The following is a 15266-nucleotide window of genomic DNA, read 5'->3' on the forward strand; positions in this document are numbered from 1 at the left end:
TGTCTGGTGTATATTTAGGACTTCAATAGATGCTATTATCTTGCTCTTTGGTATGACAACTAACGACTTTTAACAAAAAGCATATTAGTATTGTAGGAACTGTCATATCTGCACACAACCAATGTTAACATTATTTATTATTACATAATAACAATGTCAACAATCCACAATATACAATGTAACTTGATAACAATGTTACAAGACAACATAATATTGCAGTTCTGCAAAGTCTTCACAAGCAAAAAAGCAATGCTTTTATTTTAACGCTTTTATTAGAAATCCATGTTAATTTTCAGCAAAATGTTAATAACAAATAACCAAAACAGATAAAAAACCTAATTAAACACCCCACTGCCTGTCTTCACAAATGAGTGCCGAGAGCATAAACAGTAAAAAAATAAGGCAATCACTGTCTACGTTTTAGAATAACATAACTTTACTTCAGCACAATCAAAATTTATTATTAGTCTACAAACACAATATAATGTATAATGTAGTGTGTTGACAATCTGAGATCATAACATTTCTATTGAAAATAAAAACCTTTTTTAAAGATGACAGATGTGAGATGACAATAACGGACATTTTGCATACACTACAGTTCAGCTTTTTAATATGCCAATTCACCAAAGTGACACAAAATAGCATGTGAAAAAAAATCGAGGTGTATATTGGAGTGACTTGTTTTAAAAAAAAAAAAATCACTTTAAAGCAAAAACTTTTTTGCTTGAATCTGCTATTTCAACTTTCAATACGTTCATGAAACCAATCCAATAACAATTCCTTCTACAGAACGTTCTCACATCTGACATTCATAAGTAAAATGGATAGGTATTGCCAATATAAGCTATTTTATTTCACCTGACATAGTAAATCTGAAAGCCAACACAGATATTTCTACCGTCCAGGGAAAGGTTGCTCTCCTGCCTCTGGGTTATCAGCAGGGGGAGCTGCAGTTGGCTTGTGGAAGGGTGTTTCTTTGAAGATGAACCAACAGTTTCCAGCCCATAGGATGAGGTTAAGAAAGCCAAAGGTCTGAAATGAACAGATGTGAAAGCTTAGTCACCCACAAGGGGGATTCTAGAGAAAAGTACGGTATGGAAGGGTTTACCCTACATTATAAAGTCTCAGGTGCGGCACCTAAGCCAGTGTTTCTTAACTGGTCTGGCCTTGGGAACTTCAATTTTCCATAGTCAATAAGTCACAACCCATATTTTAGTGTTCAAGCCAACTGATAAAGTGAGGTAGCCTATGTGGTAAGACGTGCAAAGTGCCTGTAGCCTACTTGTTTGGAACATGCTGATGTTAGGCACATTTGTGAAATCTCAACTCCTGTGTCGCCTTTCAAAGTATTTGACAGGTTTGTATTTGACAGTAGGGTGCTTTGTATCCATGTGGCGTTGTAGTTTCTTTGAAAAAGAATGACACATTTTGATTGGTGTAACTACAGGACGAGAAATGATGAAATCCCAAATGATGTAACTACAGGACAGGAAATGATGAAATCCCAAAATCCTTTGCAATTTCACATGAAAGAGCATTATTCTTACATTGTTTCATTATTTTCCCACACAGGTTTACACAGAGTGATGAATACCTCCACACTTTCACTTCTGAGAGACTCTCTCACTCTCTGCCTCTCTGAAATGCTCTTTATTTTTTAGAGGCACCTATTTATCACATATTATCCACTGCAGGGGCATCCATTAGGAAACGTCCCTAAATCGATACAACAGTTGGACTTATTTGCACTACCACCGTGACACACACACACCTCATAGAGCACCTTACCACTGCATACTGAAACACAGGGTCAGTCCCTGCCCTGTCACTGCAAGCGCCTCATGCTTATACATCCTTAGTACATTCATGTGGGTCTTTGATTTGGTATATTTTACTGTGAAATATACCTGATTGGTATATTTTACTGTCACCCTGTTTAAGTTTAGTTTATGTTGTTGTGTGTGATGTCTTAAGCTACAGGGACCTTGAATTTCCCCTTGGGGATCAGTAAAGTATACAGTGATGGATAAATAAATGTTCTTCCTTAAAATACAGGGGTCATAAGTATTCCCACCCCTATGTTAAATTCCCATAGAGACAGGCAGATTTTTATTTTTAAAGGCCAGTTATTTCATGGATCCAGAATACTGTGCATCCTGATAAAGGTACCTTGGCCTTTGGAATTAAAATAGCCACACATCACATACCCTTCACCATACCTAGAGATTGGCATGGGTGTTATTTCAGTTAGCCTATTAGCTGGTTTGATTTGCATTCAGCTCAATGAGCATCAAACCAGCTAATAGGCTAACTGAAATAACACCCATGCCATCTCTAGGTATGGTGAAGGGTATGTGATGATGTGGGGCTATTTTAATTCCAAAGACCAAGGTAACTTTATCAGGGTGCACAGTATTCTGGATCCATGAAATAACTGGCCTTTAAAAATAAAAATCTGCCTGTCTCTATGGGAATTTAACATAGGGGGGGGGGGATACTTATGACCCCTGTATTTTAAGGAAGAACATTTATTTATTTATGATACATTATTCATTCACTAAGAAAATTGGTGTCCTTAAATGTTAGATATTTCCTAATTTTTCACTTAAGGCATTAAGATCAATTTCCAAAAGATGATTTTATATTCTTCTTTTCAGTCAACTTTAGCATGGGTGCCAATACTTTTGGCCATCACTGTATATCTATCTATCTATCTATCTATCTATCTATCTATCTATCTATCTATCTATCTATCTATCTATCTATCTATCTATCTATAGTAGGGACACCCTTTACTTCACTGCATCACATTTTATCCACTAGAGGTGCACCTACGTTGGCATTTCTTTATGTTTTCTCACATGTAGTACAATATACAGGGCTGCATTCCACTGCATTCTGTACTAGAAATGACACCCTTTGGTACACTGGCATGTAGGGGTAGTAAAGAGGGCATTCGATAATGGCACTTTTTCCAATGGAAGGGCACACATACGAAACGGCAAGTATAGGCCATTGTAAGGAGCACCTTATAGGGTCTTGCATTATGTTTACAACACTAGAAGGGCACTCATTAAGACACATTCTTCAAACTTATTGTTTGAGGTGCCACTCTAGCGGGCACTGAAAACATTTTCTCATGAAAATCCGACAATTTTGAGGGCACTTTTAACATGTTTATTGCAATTATGTTTGGGACGATTATTGCTTGTTTCTATTTGGGACCTTGGAGTCGGAATTGTTGTTTGTTTATTCTAAGTCTAAAGGCAGTCCAAAGTAGCCTGGGCTATTCGAAGTGTTAACATTTTCACATTGTTTTGAGCCACTGCATAGGCTACCCACTGGTTCGCGTTTCATGCAAGCAAACCGCATTCTATATTGTTGAGGTCAGACATGATAATCGTCCAAACATCTTGCATCTTGACTTTCTACCCAATCTACCCTCTCTGGACCTGCGCTGTGCTGTGAGCGGCAAAAGCCATGTGTGCTTCTTTTCATATATTAGACGATATCTTTTGCATTTCTTATCCAAACCACATCAACTTGGCACTGCACTCACTTCTGCCCGTAGCAAGACACTTGCCAATCAATCGGACGAACGGTCCGACAGATAAACGAATAACAAACACATAGACAGACAGACGTTCCTGTAATTAATAGACAGATATCGTTATGGTAAGGTTATGGTTATAGTACAGTATGAATCATCTCCTCAAAACATTAATTTAATATCTCTTCCAGGATTTACATGGACCAGAGTTCTTATGAAAAGATTACTGTTATCACTGTTTCTAATTCTATGGTAATGGAAGTTGAAACATCTTTGACAATGTGGAACAGGGCTCTACAGTGCGCCCATTTCACTCGCACATGCGAGTAAAAATGATGCCGTGCGAGGTCAAAAAAATATTTAGGCGCACTGGTGCGAATGACTTCTAACCATGTCAATGTTTGTCTACAAAATACACCGCAACATTAAGAAACATTACTGGTGCAAACCATAGAATCACGTCGCGAATGCAGCATAAAAACTACAACTCCCATCAACGTTAGCAGTTTCGCGTTGTGACTCGCTAGTAGTCGCTTCTATCAAATCCAAGAGCACGCAGAAAAAGTGGAAAGTTAGACTAGCCAGCCAAGATGCAAAGATTGAAGAAATTAGTTCTTCTATCCACCGAATTCATCGGATTTTGGAGGAACAGGATGAGATTCTGAGAATGCAGTGAGAGAAGAAAAGGTAACCTAACATGCCTTTTAGCCCAGTTGACGTATTGGCTGCAATATGCAAAATATAGCTGTAGCGAACAGGCACAAAAGTAGCTTCCCGTAATACTCCCATTTTATTCAAAGGTAGAATGCTACTGACAACTCCAGGCTTCCACGCATGCTTGTTTGTTTACACTGAATACAAGCTGAAGTGCAAAACGAAAGTAGGCCTAACGTTTGCCTACTGCCCCCATCAATGCAGATATTTCAAATAAAAAGTAAAAGTATTAAGTACAGAACTGACTGTGCGCCCAAATTTTTCGCTGTGCTCCTAAATTTTTTAACTTGGGCGCACAAGTGCTCCTGGAAAAAAATGTTAGTGTAGAGCCCTGTGGAACATTGTATATAATGACCATATAATGTTACCATACGAAAACTATCCATTTAGTAATAAGGGAAATACAAACACAAATCTTCCATTCGCAACACAAAGTTATAGGAACATTGTGACTGTGAACCTACCACTGAGGCATTGAGGCGTCCCATGTGCGGGATGGCACCTGGTGTACAGGTGTTCCCTTCCTTGCACACACTGAGGATGGTGACCAGAGTAGACGGACTGGTGGCGAACTTGATATCAGTGAGGCCCTTACCCCAAGCAGAAGAGCACACCAGCCACAGGAAAGCAAATGCACCAGTCACCAGCAGGTCCTGTTGGTAAGAGGACGGATGAATTTAAACACCGCCATCAACTGACAATGTTGACACATAGGATCTCAGAACTGATAGCTTAATATCAGGAGTTATTACAAACATCACCAGAGGCACCCAGGCACACCCAGATACAGGCCACTGAAAAGCTCAAGCTTAATTATGCTTTCCATTGTACAATCTGCTGGGTGACCTTTCACCAGATTCTCCGTAATATCTGAAAACAATTCCAAGGATATCTTGGCTAATAAATATTCCTAGCTTTGTTTGGTGAACAAGATATGCTTGACTATATTATTTAAAAGAATAGGGAATATTTGATTATTTTTTACTTACTTATAGTAAGAGACTTTCAGAGTGCACGGAGACTACAGTACAGTCCTTGACAGGGGTAGTGTTAGACAAGTCTGTACACACTAGAGTACGGGTGTGACTGACTTATTTCACCTCGTGACTACTTGCTCTTCACTTTTACTTACTAGGCAAAGTAAAAGAATGTTGTACTGAGCCAAAAATAAAACAGACACTAGAGATATGAATAATTGTATTTGTCCCCAAAACAAATGTATGTTGCTTGTAAGTAATTATGCAGTTTTTACTAGAATCCTAATACTGTAGTGTAGCACAATGTTTTGTTGGATAATGACAAAGAGAAAGCACATGACATCCAATCAGAGGAGTATGACTGCTGTCAATGAAACCGGGAATGACACTGCATTTAGATCAATTATGTTAAAAAGGTAGTTACACGATCAGACTGAGCAGTTTGTTTCAAAAGGTGCTAAAAATAACACCCTCTTATGGTCTTATGGTCATCAGGCAACTTTGAAACATACTGGTGTGTTAGCAAGAAACTACATTTGTTTCCGTTTTTTTCATTGTGTACAATACATAATATTTGTACACAATATTTGTACAGGGAGGCCACACCAGGCAAGTAACTGAAGTGTTCCGTTTGCATTGCATCTGCTGTGTGCTCTACTATGATGTGATGGATCAGATGTGGTAGCTGTGCATATGTGTGGAAAAAAACAGTTTTCTTTTTTGACATCACATTTGAAAGATATTACAGAATGTGCATTCCAATTTTCTGCTAACCATAAGGTCTTATAATATGCTGTGTTGAAGTGGTGGATGTAGATTTTGAGGGTGAAAAGGTGCAAACATTTTTTTTTTTTTATTGTCCAGGCTAATTTTACTTAAAGGTGCTCTAAGCGATGTTGGGTAATGTCACTTCTGTTGACATTCAAACAAAGCAGAGAGCTAGCTTGCTACTCCCTCCTCCTCCCTCCGGTGCAATCGAAACTCTCCTAGACGCACATCATGTTGGTGATTGGCTGGAACAGTTTGTTATGTTTTTATGGTCCAGGATGGACCAAGTTGTTGCTACTTTTTGGAGCCTGGGCCATCCAAAGATCACATTTTTTTACAGTGTATTCAGGGCACAGGCAGCTAGCGGATGGTGAGGTGATGTTTGCTGTATGTGGCAAAAAATGTTTTAGCTTAGAAATCGCAAAACATGAAGCAACCATCGTGATGCCACGCCCCAACAAGCCAGACATGCACTGTTCTAGATCCTGCTTTAACATAGGCTAAAATATAAAAACGTTTTCCTGGAAATTAAATTGAGCCTAGGACTAACTGTCAGCCAGAGAGTGCAAAAATGAAGGACCATTCTCCACCGTGTTAAAGGAAACCATTTCTTTCATTAGAGTTATAGGATCAGAAGACCTCTGTCTTTCACCGTAAGGCTTGTATTTCATGCATTTGGCGAAAGCCCCAGACAGCAGGGGAGTGGTAATCAGGATTCGTTATTTGTAAAAGTTGTTTGCTGTGCCCTGCCTCCAGGTAGCCTGGCCCCACCCACCTAGATTTTCTTTCAGGGAGATCTAGTCTGGAACAACATAGTTCATAACCATTTCCCTCAAACAAGAAAAATGTCAGGCCAATCAGCGACGAGTGACGTGATAAACAGAAGCAGCAACACCTGCAAACGTCAAAAAGTGCAGTTGGAAAAATGCAGAAATTTATTTACAGCAAAGGTAGACCCACATACATTGTTGAGACTGTTTATTGTCAGTTTGTAAAGTTTAGGCGAAGTAGGAAGTAACGTTAGGAATCTCTGATCAATGTGATTGGTAAGACTGGATCAATGATTTCAAAGTTAGTGCCTGTTGCGATGCAAGTGTTGGAAACGTTTCCCAATCAAGAGTCGCCAGAGTTTGGATTTTTCCAGACTAGCCTCCAGTAGCCTGGACTGTGTGATCGCAGGCGCAGCCTCTAACTTTCACTTTCCGCTACCCCTGCTCACAGTCGGCATGGCCGGTGATAACTGTTTCTGCACTACATTGGTATTGTTACCACACTGCACATAGCTGTACATATCTCTCTATATGGTTCATACTGAATATCCATATTCGGTTTTCTGTAATATATTCTGTTAATACGCTGCATATATCTATGCAAAAATGATGTGCAAAATTATTAGGCAAGTGAGTATTTTGCCTAATATTATTATTATTAATTATTGCCATTTTCATGCATATTTTCCAACTCCAAGCTATATAAACTTGAATGCTAATTGGATTTAAGCATTATCAGGTGATGTGTATTTGTGTAATGAGGGAGGGAGTGGCCTATAGTGATCAACACCCTATATCAAGGTGTGCATAATTATTAGGCAGCTTCTTTACCTCAGACAAAATGGGCCAAAAAAGAGATTTAACAGACTCTGAAAAGTCAAAAATAGTAAAATGCCTTTCAGAGGGATGCAGCACTCTTGAAGTAGCAAAGATATTGAGGCGTGATCACCGAACAATCAAACGTTTCGTTGCAAATAGTCAACAGGGTCGCAAGAAACGTGTGGAGAAAAAAAGGCACAGATTAACTGCTAGAGACTTGAGAAGAATTAAACGTGAAGTTACCAGGAACCCATTAACCTCCAGTGCTGCCATATTCCAGAAATGCAACCTACCTGGAGTGTCCAGAAGTACAAGGTGTTCAGTACTCAGACATGGCCCAGGTAAGAAAGGCTAAAACACGACCACCACTTAACAAGACTCATAAGTTGAAACGTCAAGCCTGGGCCAAGAAATATCTGAAGACAGATTTTTCAAAGGTTTTATGGACAGATGAAATGAGAGTGACTCTTGATGGACCAGATGGATGGGCCCGTGGCTGGATCACTAATGGGCACAGAGCTCCACTTCGAGTCAGATGCCAGCAAGGTGGAGGTGGGGTACTGGTATGGGCTGCTATTATTAAGGATGAGCTAGTTGGACCTTTTAGAGTTGAAAATAGACTTAAAATCAACTCCCAAAACTACTGCCAGTTTTTAAAAGATCCTTTCTTCAAGCAGTGGTACAGGAAAAAGTCTACATCCTTCAAGAAAGCCATATTTATTCTGCTCTGCTAACTGCTAATACACTGCACATATTTACATTTAATTTATACTATTCTAAACCACCTTCTGTAAAGCAACTGTATACTACTGTCTACATGGCACTATATTTCTTATCCTGTCTATGCACCACCTGTTTATACTTTGTATATCACATTGCACTTTTCTGATTTTTTTCCACTTCTGGTTAGACACAAACGGCATTTCATTGTCTTTGTACTTGTACAGTGCACAATGACAATATGGTTTAACTTCGACCGCGGCACGCACAAGAGCCGCTAAAGGAGGGGGGGGTTCACATTGTACGCACAAACGGCAGCACTGGGCTATGAAAGCAATTATTGTCAATGGCTTGTGCGCAGAAGAACTGGCCTACCACTGCGCTTAGCAATGAGCAGCACAAGCGCTTAGCCACTCTTACGGTCACAGTTGAACCATGTTGAAAATTGACCACGGCGCGCTGTCAATCTTTTGCGCTGAGCCCGCCAACCACAACAAAAATCTAGCCTAGCGGCAAGCGCAGTGCATGCCACGTACAATGTGAACCCCCCCTTAAGCAGCAAAATGCCGCTTGCGCCGTGCTTTGCTTGGCGCAGTGGCAGACCAGTTCTTGCGTATTGCCGATGAGAATAATGTGTTTCATAGTGCAGCACTGCCGTTTACACGTGCAATGTGAACTCTGCTTGAAGATTTTAGATGAGTGACCGCAATAGTACCGGTAATAGTTGCAGCTTTTTTGCTAGGCCCAGCGAAGGCTGGCAATGTGGGATATTCTGCTGGTTGGTGTACACATTCCACCATTTACAAACTTTCCTTCAGTATCAAAAGTATGAAAAATGGCCGAAGAATGTATAAAAAGAAAGTAATAGTAAACAAATTATCATATATATGTATGTGTGTGTGTGTATACACACACACAGGGTGCGCAACTGAAGCGCTTCTTTCGCATTACGTAAGAAAGATTATTAAAAAATATTAACAGAATATTTTACAGAAAACTGAATATGGATATTCAGTATGAATCATATAGACAGATATGTACAGCTATGTGCAGTGTGGTAACAGTACCAATGTAGTGCAGAAACAGTTATTACCGGCCATGTCGACTATGAGCAGGGGTAGCGGAAAGAGAAAGTTAGAGGCTGCCATCGCACAGTCCAGGCTCCTGGAGGTTAGCCTGGAAAAATCCAAACTCTGGTGACTCTTGATTGGGAAACGTTTTCAAGACTTGCATCGCGACAGGCACTAACTTTGAAATCATTGATCCAGCCTTACCAATCACATTGATCAGCGATTCCTAACATTACTTTCTACTTTGCCTAAACTTTACAAACTGACAATAACTTTTAGAAAAATTGTCTAATTTTGTCAAAAGTACGCATCACCATCACTTCTGGTGTAGCCAGATCCATTCATTACTGTATAGTGGAAGCTAATTGTTGCAGCAGACGCTACGCGAACGGAATCCCGGTGTAGCCTCCCTGTAAGAAGAGTCTGTACGTGATGTGCAAATATTGGGTGAGTTTTTATCTATGGTGGTGCCAGCAAGAAATATGATAAGAGTAGCATGTGAGTAGTGGATTACTTACTCCCAGTTTACGCAATGCAGTCATAAATTAATCTATTTCATGTCGTTTTCTCACGAGGGTTAGCAGCAAGCCACCCTAACGGCATGATTTCAGTATTCAGAATTATGTCTAATATTGCTCATCAATAACTACTTAGTGGATGGTGGTGATCAAGTGGCTGGTCATCTGGGAAAGGCCCCTGATATGCCTTTATGCTGGCCTCCCGCCCAAAGGGCCAGAGCAGCTGTTAGCAGGACACACCCTCCAAGAGATTCATTTACACAGTGCTGTGAGGTGACCTTAGACCCACCTCTGCCTCTGTGTGTGACAGCAGCTGCTGTAAACCAACATGGTTTGGTCCAAAAACATTCCTCACAGCTTCTCCATGGTACACAAATGAAATGCTTAATGTCAACAACAAGTCAGTGAAATCGATGGTGTTTTTACCTGAATTAGCTTAGCTTAGCCCATGCTTGGCTTTCACTACCATAACAAAACGCATTTTGAGCAGAAGATGTTTGCTTAATCAGATTTCGTAGACATGTTTAACTAAGAGGGTAACAAATGCTGAGTACTGTTGAAACTATGCAAAGTATTTGTTGAGGTCCGACTCGTGAGCCGGTGCAGCTGCACAACATCTTCAGACAGAGCAGATCACTCACTAGAAGGCCAACCTACCCAGTCTAATTTACCCCAAACATCTCCCAAAAGCTTTGAAAACAGATATGCCTTTACTGATGATGACTACCTAGACTTTCTTACTTGATAGGCAAACAAACAGGCATGGGTTTGAACACACTCACCACAATTGGGCCACGGCTTGTCTCTCTGTACAGCTGCTGATAGCCAAGGTAGATGACCAGGGAAGCTATGCTGTATAGAAAGGCAAACACTCCAATGCAGACAAAGAACTCAGCAGATGAGGAGTAGTTTCCTGACAGGTAATGTGGAGTAGAGCTGGCGGGGGTGGTGACGGCAGAGGCATTCAAGCAGGTTGGGACTAAGTATGGCTGGCTCATCAGCCTGGGAGATGAACAGGATTTAATTAATATCAGTCATAATGAGGTCATGGCTTAAAATTGAAGTGTATAAACATATCTACACAATTGAATTGCAATTCACCTGAAGGGGTAGGTAAATGTGGCGAGAACCTCCGTGGGTTTGGGTAGTCCCTGGCACTGCACATTAAAGCGGGTCTCTCCAGAGTAGCCACCAGTCGTTGCAAATGCAAATATGGAAAAAATCTGCAGGCACACCCCAATAAGTAAATATTAAATTAAACAAAAGTCAGCCACTGGCAAACGCAACCCTGGCTGTGAAGAAATAATAAACAGAGTATTAAAGTGCCCATATAATTAAAAAAAATCACTTTTTCTGGGATTTGATGTGTTATTGCGTGTCTCTGGTGCTTCCACACGCATACAAACTTAGAAAAAAAACACCCATGCTGTTTTTAGTGAGATAAAGGTTTCTGGATGTATCCTGCCTTCAGCCTCCAGGGTGAGCTGGTCAAAATCGGCAAGGCTTTTGAGTCACAAGCCAAAACATTTCAATATTCCCACCCACCACCTCCTTTTAGGGCAATTACGTTACGTGAATATAATGGAAATCTATGGAACTGCATCGAAGTGGGCAGGAAAAAGGATTTATACTTACTAAATTGTTGAACAAACGTGAATAAAAGGCACAAAATAAGGTTGGTGTAAGAGTTATCTGTTTGTTCATGGGATTCATTCTAATTCCATCACTTACATATTTCCTACAACTAGGTGAGATAGCTAAGCTTATGTTGTAGGCTACTGAAGTTCCACTGTTAGGTAGCTAGCTAGCAAGCTAACCGTTTTACATAGAGATTATGGTAGGCTAAGTGTTAGTTACGGGCTTTATTGACATAAAGTATGAAGCAAAGGCAAGATGGTCAGGCTAGGCTGGAGGCATTTGTTTGTCACGAATGACTCTGGTAACAGTTAATGGAGTGGGGCGTGGGTAAGTGAGCAGCAGCTCATTAATATGTATTGAGCAGCAGAAACAGCACACTTTGACAGGGACTGAAAAGGAGTGTAATAGAGGTAGGTAGGAATCTTTTCCTACAAGCTATTTCCAGCAAACAACTTCAGAAACATGTTTTCTGGAACTCATAGACCTATTTTAACTTGTTGAAAAATAGTCATAATATGGGCACTTTAAAGGACAGCTCTGGGCTAAGGACAACCTAGGTTCTATTTTTGGATGATAAAGAGTGTAAACTTTCGTTGAGGACACAAATGACAGTAGTTTTGAGTAAGACAAGAATACACATTTACAAGTAAATATCACATAGCCATAGTAAGCAAGTTCACTACATCAAAGTATGTGGCTACTTTAAGACACTGACAAAGTTCAAACTATTACACTTCTGTGAATGTAAAAAGGGTCCATGCAGACAAACTGACATAATTCTAACATTGTAAGTGTACAGAAAGGATATAAAAAAGGATGGTTTAATCAGTCAGTGCATTACCTAAATTCTTCTTCTGGTCATGTTGCTAGGAGAAGTCCTTACAAGTGGATAACCGAATGCCATACAAACTAGTGTCTGGCTGTCAATGGATTCCTCTCAAAATTATATTTTGAGCTTTGTCAGTGGCTTAAAGTTGCTATTTACTCTGACGTAGTGAACTTTCCCTGAAGTCGGTCACAATATGCTATTTTGTTATAAATGCATATTAATGTCCAGCCTTACTGATACTACTCGGATTAACGTTGCTTTGGTCCCCAACAAATGTTTACACTTATTATCATCCAAAAATGGTTGTTCTCAGAACAGAGTTGTCCTTTAAAATGACCAGTGTAACACAGCTCAGTCTGAAGACAAAAGCTTCAGAAGCATTCAGAAGAAATGAAAGTAAAATAATGACGTTTTAAAATCTCAGCAGTTTGTCTGTAGGTACATGTTTGTATAACTTTTGCTTTTGTTTTCATAACACTTTCAACAGCAACAGAAGCAAAGAGTTGGTTTCCTCAGCTAAACTGCATTTTTTTTGACAGGAAGTGGAGTTTTTTTTTTTGCTGATGAAGCTCAACTTGTGCCGTTACAACTGTGATCACACATAAATACAGGTTCACCATTTTTCAGTCAAGTAAAACAATCTAATGGACCAGCACCGATAATTATCTATAGAAGTCATGGGACAATTAATTTTCCCTTGCTTACAGCAAAAAGTGCACTTCTGTCAAGTGGGTCAATAGCAGCTGACTGTTCATAGTTTTCAGCAAGAATGTCAAGTGAAAGTCATTTCCTATTTGTTGCAGTTCTTGCTCATCTGTGAAGAATATCTCCTGATAAATACTCTATACATACATACATACATACATACATACATAATATATACATACATATCTGAGATCATACTATAAACAAGGAAAAGTTAAAGCAAAAGGGGAGCATAGATGAGTCATGCCTCTGAAAAAGCGTTCTGTTCAGCTTCAGTTCTAGAGGGAATGTTTTAATGATATAGCCACCCTCGTGCCCAGTGAGGAGGTAAAGGGCATTGTAACTCCGTCTGTATGTCGATCTGTGTGTGCGCGTCTTAAAAAGTACTAAGCTGGTTATGGTCATCTTAAGGGTCACTATCTCGGCCCACCTACGGATGATCCAAATCCGGAGCCGGATGTATGATTCTGAACAATCTTTTTTTAAACTCATTAAATATAGGGATAGGTCCGCAGTTGCCTGGCTCTTCTTGATTGCAAAAAGGTGATGGTAAAAGTGTAGATTGGGTAGAAGGCCTGCACTGCAACAGACAATTCAGTTAAGCCAAAGCAAAGGCAAAGTCCTAAACAAGGCGTAAGACAGTCTATGTAGAAAGAAGGCTGCCAGAAGAGAGGAGAAAATTATTGGCACCATCTCACCGAAGTTAGCGCTACAGTCAATGTTTTCAGGGAGTAGGATAACGTTAGCTAACTGAAGTGGAGAAAGTCACGTTAGCTAACCCACACCATTACACATAAACTTATGCCAAGTTACATGCGGAAATCTAACCTATGTCGACGCAGAGGCGACCTGCTAAATGTAACTTTCCTAAAACGTACTAAAACTAAACCTAAAAACCAAAACTAAACTAAACCTAAAAACTAGACAAGGAGAAGATGTGTCATTTGAAGGTTGTGACAGCTTCAAAGGTCAGCGTTATTTCATACAAGGTATTTGGTCAAGCAACATAATTCATGACAAAAACTCACCGTCTCGAGAACTCGAATAAACCCCAGGGGTTCCTTCAAAGGTCCAATATCAAGACTGAAGGCTGTCATGACTTTCTGCGAGTGGTTACATTAACATAAAAAGTTAGTTAATTCACCACATTAAACGTTTGTCTTCAGTAGACTAAATTTAGAGTGAACAAGTGAAATCTTTTTAGGCTACTAGCAGAATGCAGTGCTAGCGCCGCGTAGCATACACATCAGGCCAGTTTCTGACCAGAGCCTCACTCTGATCTTATCGCTTATCTTTTAACGTTTCTCTCCCTCTCACCTGCGTAATCCCCTCCATTTTGCTGTTGCTGTTGAAGTTCAACAAGGGTAGTAAACGTACTTTGGATTTTACTACTCTTTTCGGGGGTGGTCTTCAACTGTCTGCACTAGACTTGTCAAACTTTTTTTCTTAGAAACTTGTTTCACACGTGATTCTGTAGGCCGAAACCTTAAAGCAACAGTTGGTTATTTTTAAATACTAATTTGATACATTTATGACAACTGCTGCATTTACTACTGTTGGATCTTGCTTTTTTATGCATTCTTTCTTTTTTGTTTCTTTTTTAATTAGTGTCGTAGCCTATTTGATAACACTGCAGATAAGGGCCGTCCCTCAAAAATAACCTTTGGAAATTCCTCAGGGTCCCATATTTTGTAGTGGGCATGGCATCACTTGCATCTGTTTAAAACACTAAACGACGATACACGACGGATAATTCACATAAATATTCCTGAATAATCAAAAATACGAAGATGGTTATTTATTTCAACCGTTTTAGTTTTTTTCTTTTTTGTTATTGCTGGCTCTGTCTCAGAGACAGAGTTGATTAATGTTAAATCGTTTATTCATTTTAAGAAGAAAAAAATAACATTTTGTACAATACGTTAAATTCTTTATGGATTTATTTTGTTCCATTACTATCATAGGTTAACATGGTTGCTTTTCATATTTAGACAAACTCACGTTGTCCATGTTGTTGCAAAGCCCTCACTACCCCATAATAACCACAAGATGTCACTATTTATTCTGTATGACAAGGAAGTTATTACGCAAAACTAAATGAGAATGTTCTCCCCGTGAATCATAGGCAGCCACAACCCTACACATCTTTTAATGGAATTAAAATGATTAGCATTTTACCATACTT

General features: G+C 39.6%; 1 protein-coding gene across 1 annotated transcript; it reads right to left on the reverse strand.

The window, feature by feature from the left end:
* Positions 1–119: 119 nt before the first annotated feature.
* On the reverse strand, positions 120–14558 carry sypl2b (synaptophysin-like 2b). Its single transcript, XM_042097596.1, has 6 exons — positions 14399–14558; positions 14110–14184; positions 11011–11132; positions 10692–10911; positions 4732–4920; positions 120–1035 (listed from the first exon to the last, which is right to left on the reverse strand). The coding sequence occupies exons 1-6, from the start codon at positions 14414–14416 to the stop codon at positions 898–900; spliced, it is 762 nt and encodes a 253-aa protein (XP_041953530.1). The 5' UTR covers positions 14417–14558; the 3' UTR covers positions 120–897.
* Between the last annotated feature and the right edge of the window lie 708 nt (positions 14559–15266).

Source organism: Alosa sapidissima, chromosome 7, assembly GCF_018492685.1.
Source record: "Alosa sapidissima isolate fAloSap1 chromosome 7, fAloSap1.pri, whole genome shotgun sequence".
NCBI classification, from domain to species: Eukaryota; Metazoa; Chordata; class Actinopteri; order Clupeiformes; family Clupeidae; genus Alosa; species Alosa sapidissima.

Coding starts and splice junctions, on each gene's coding strand:
- sypl2b (XM_042097596.1), bottom strand. Junction 11,133..14,109: donor TTATTCGAGTTCTCGAGACG/GTGAGTTTTTGT, acceptor GTGTGCCTGCAG/ATTTTTTCCATATTTGCATT. Junction 4,921..10,691: donor CAAGCCGTGGCCCAATTGTG/GTGAGTGTGTTC, acceptor TCTTACCAACAG/GACCTGCTGGTGACTGGTGC.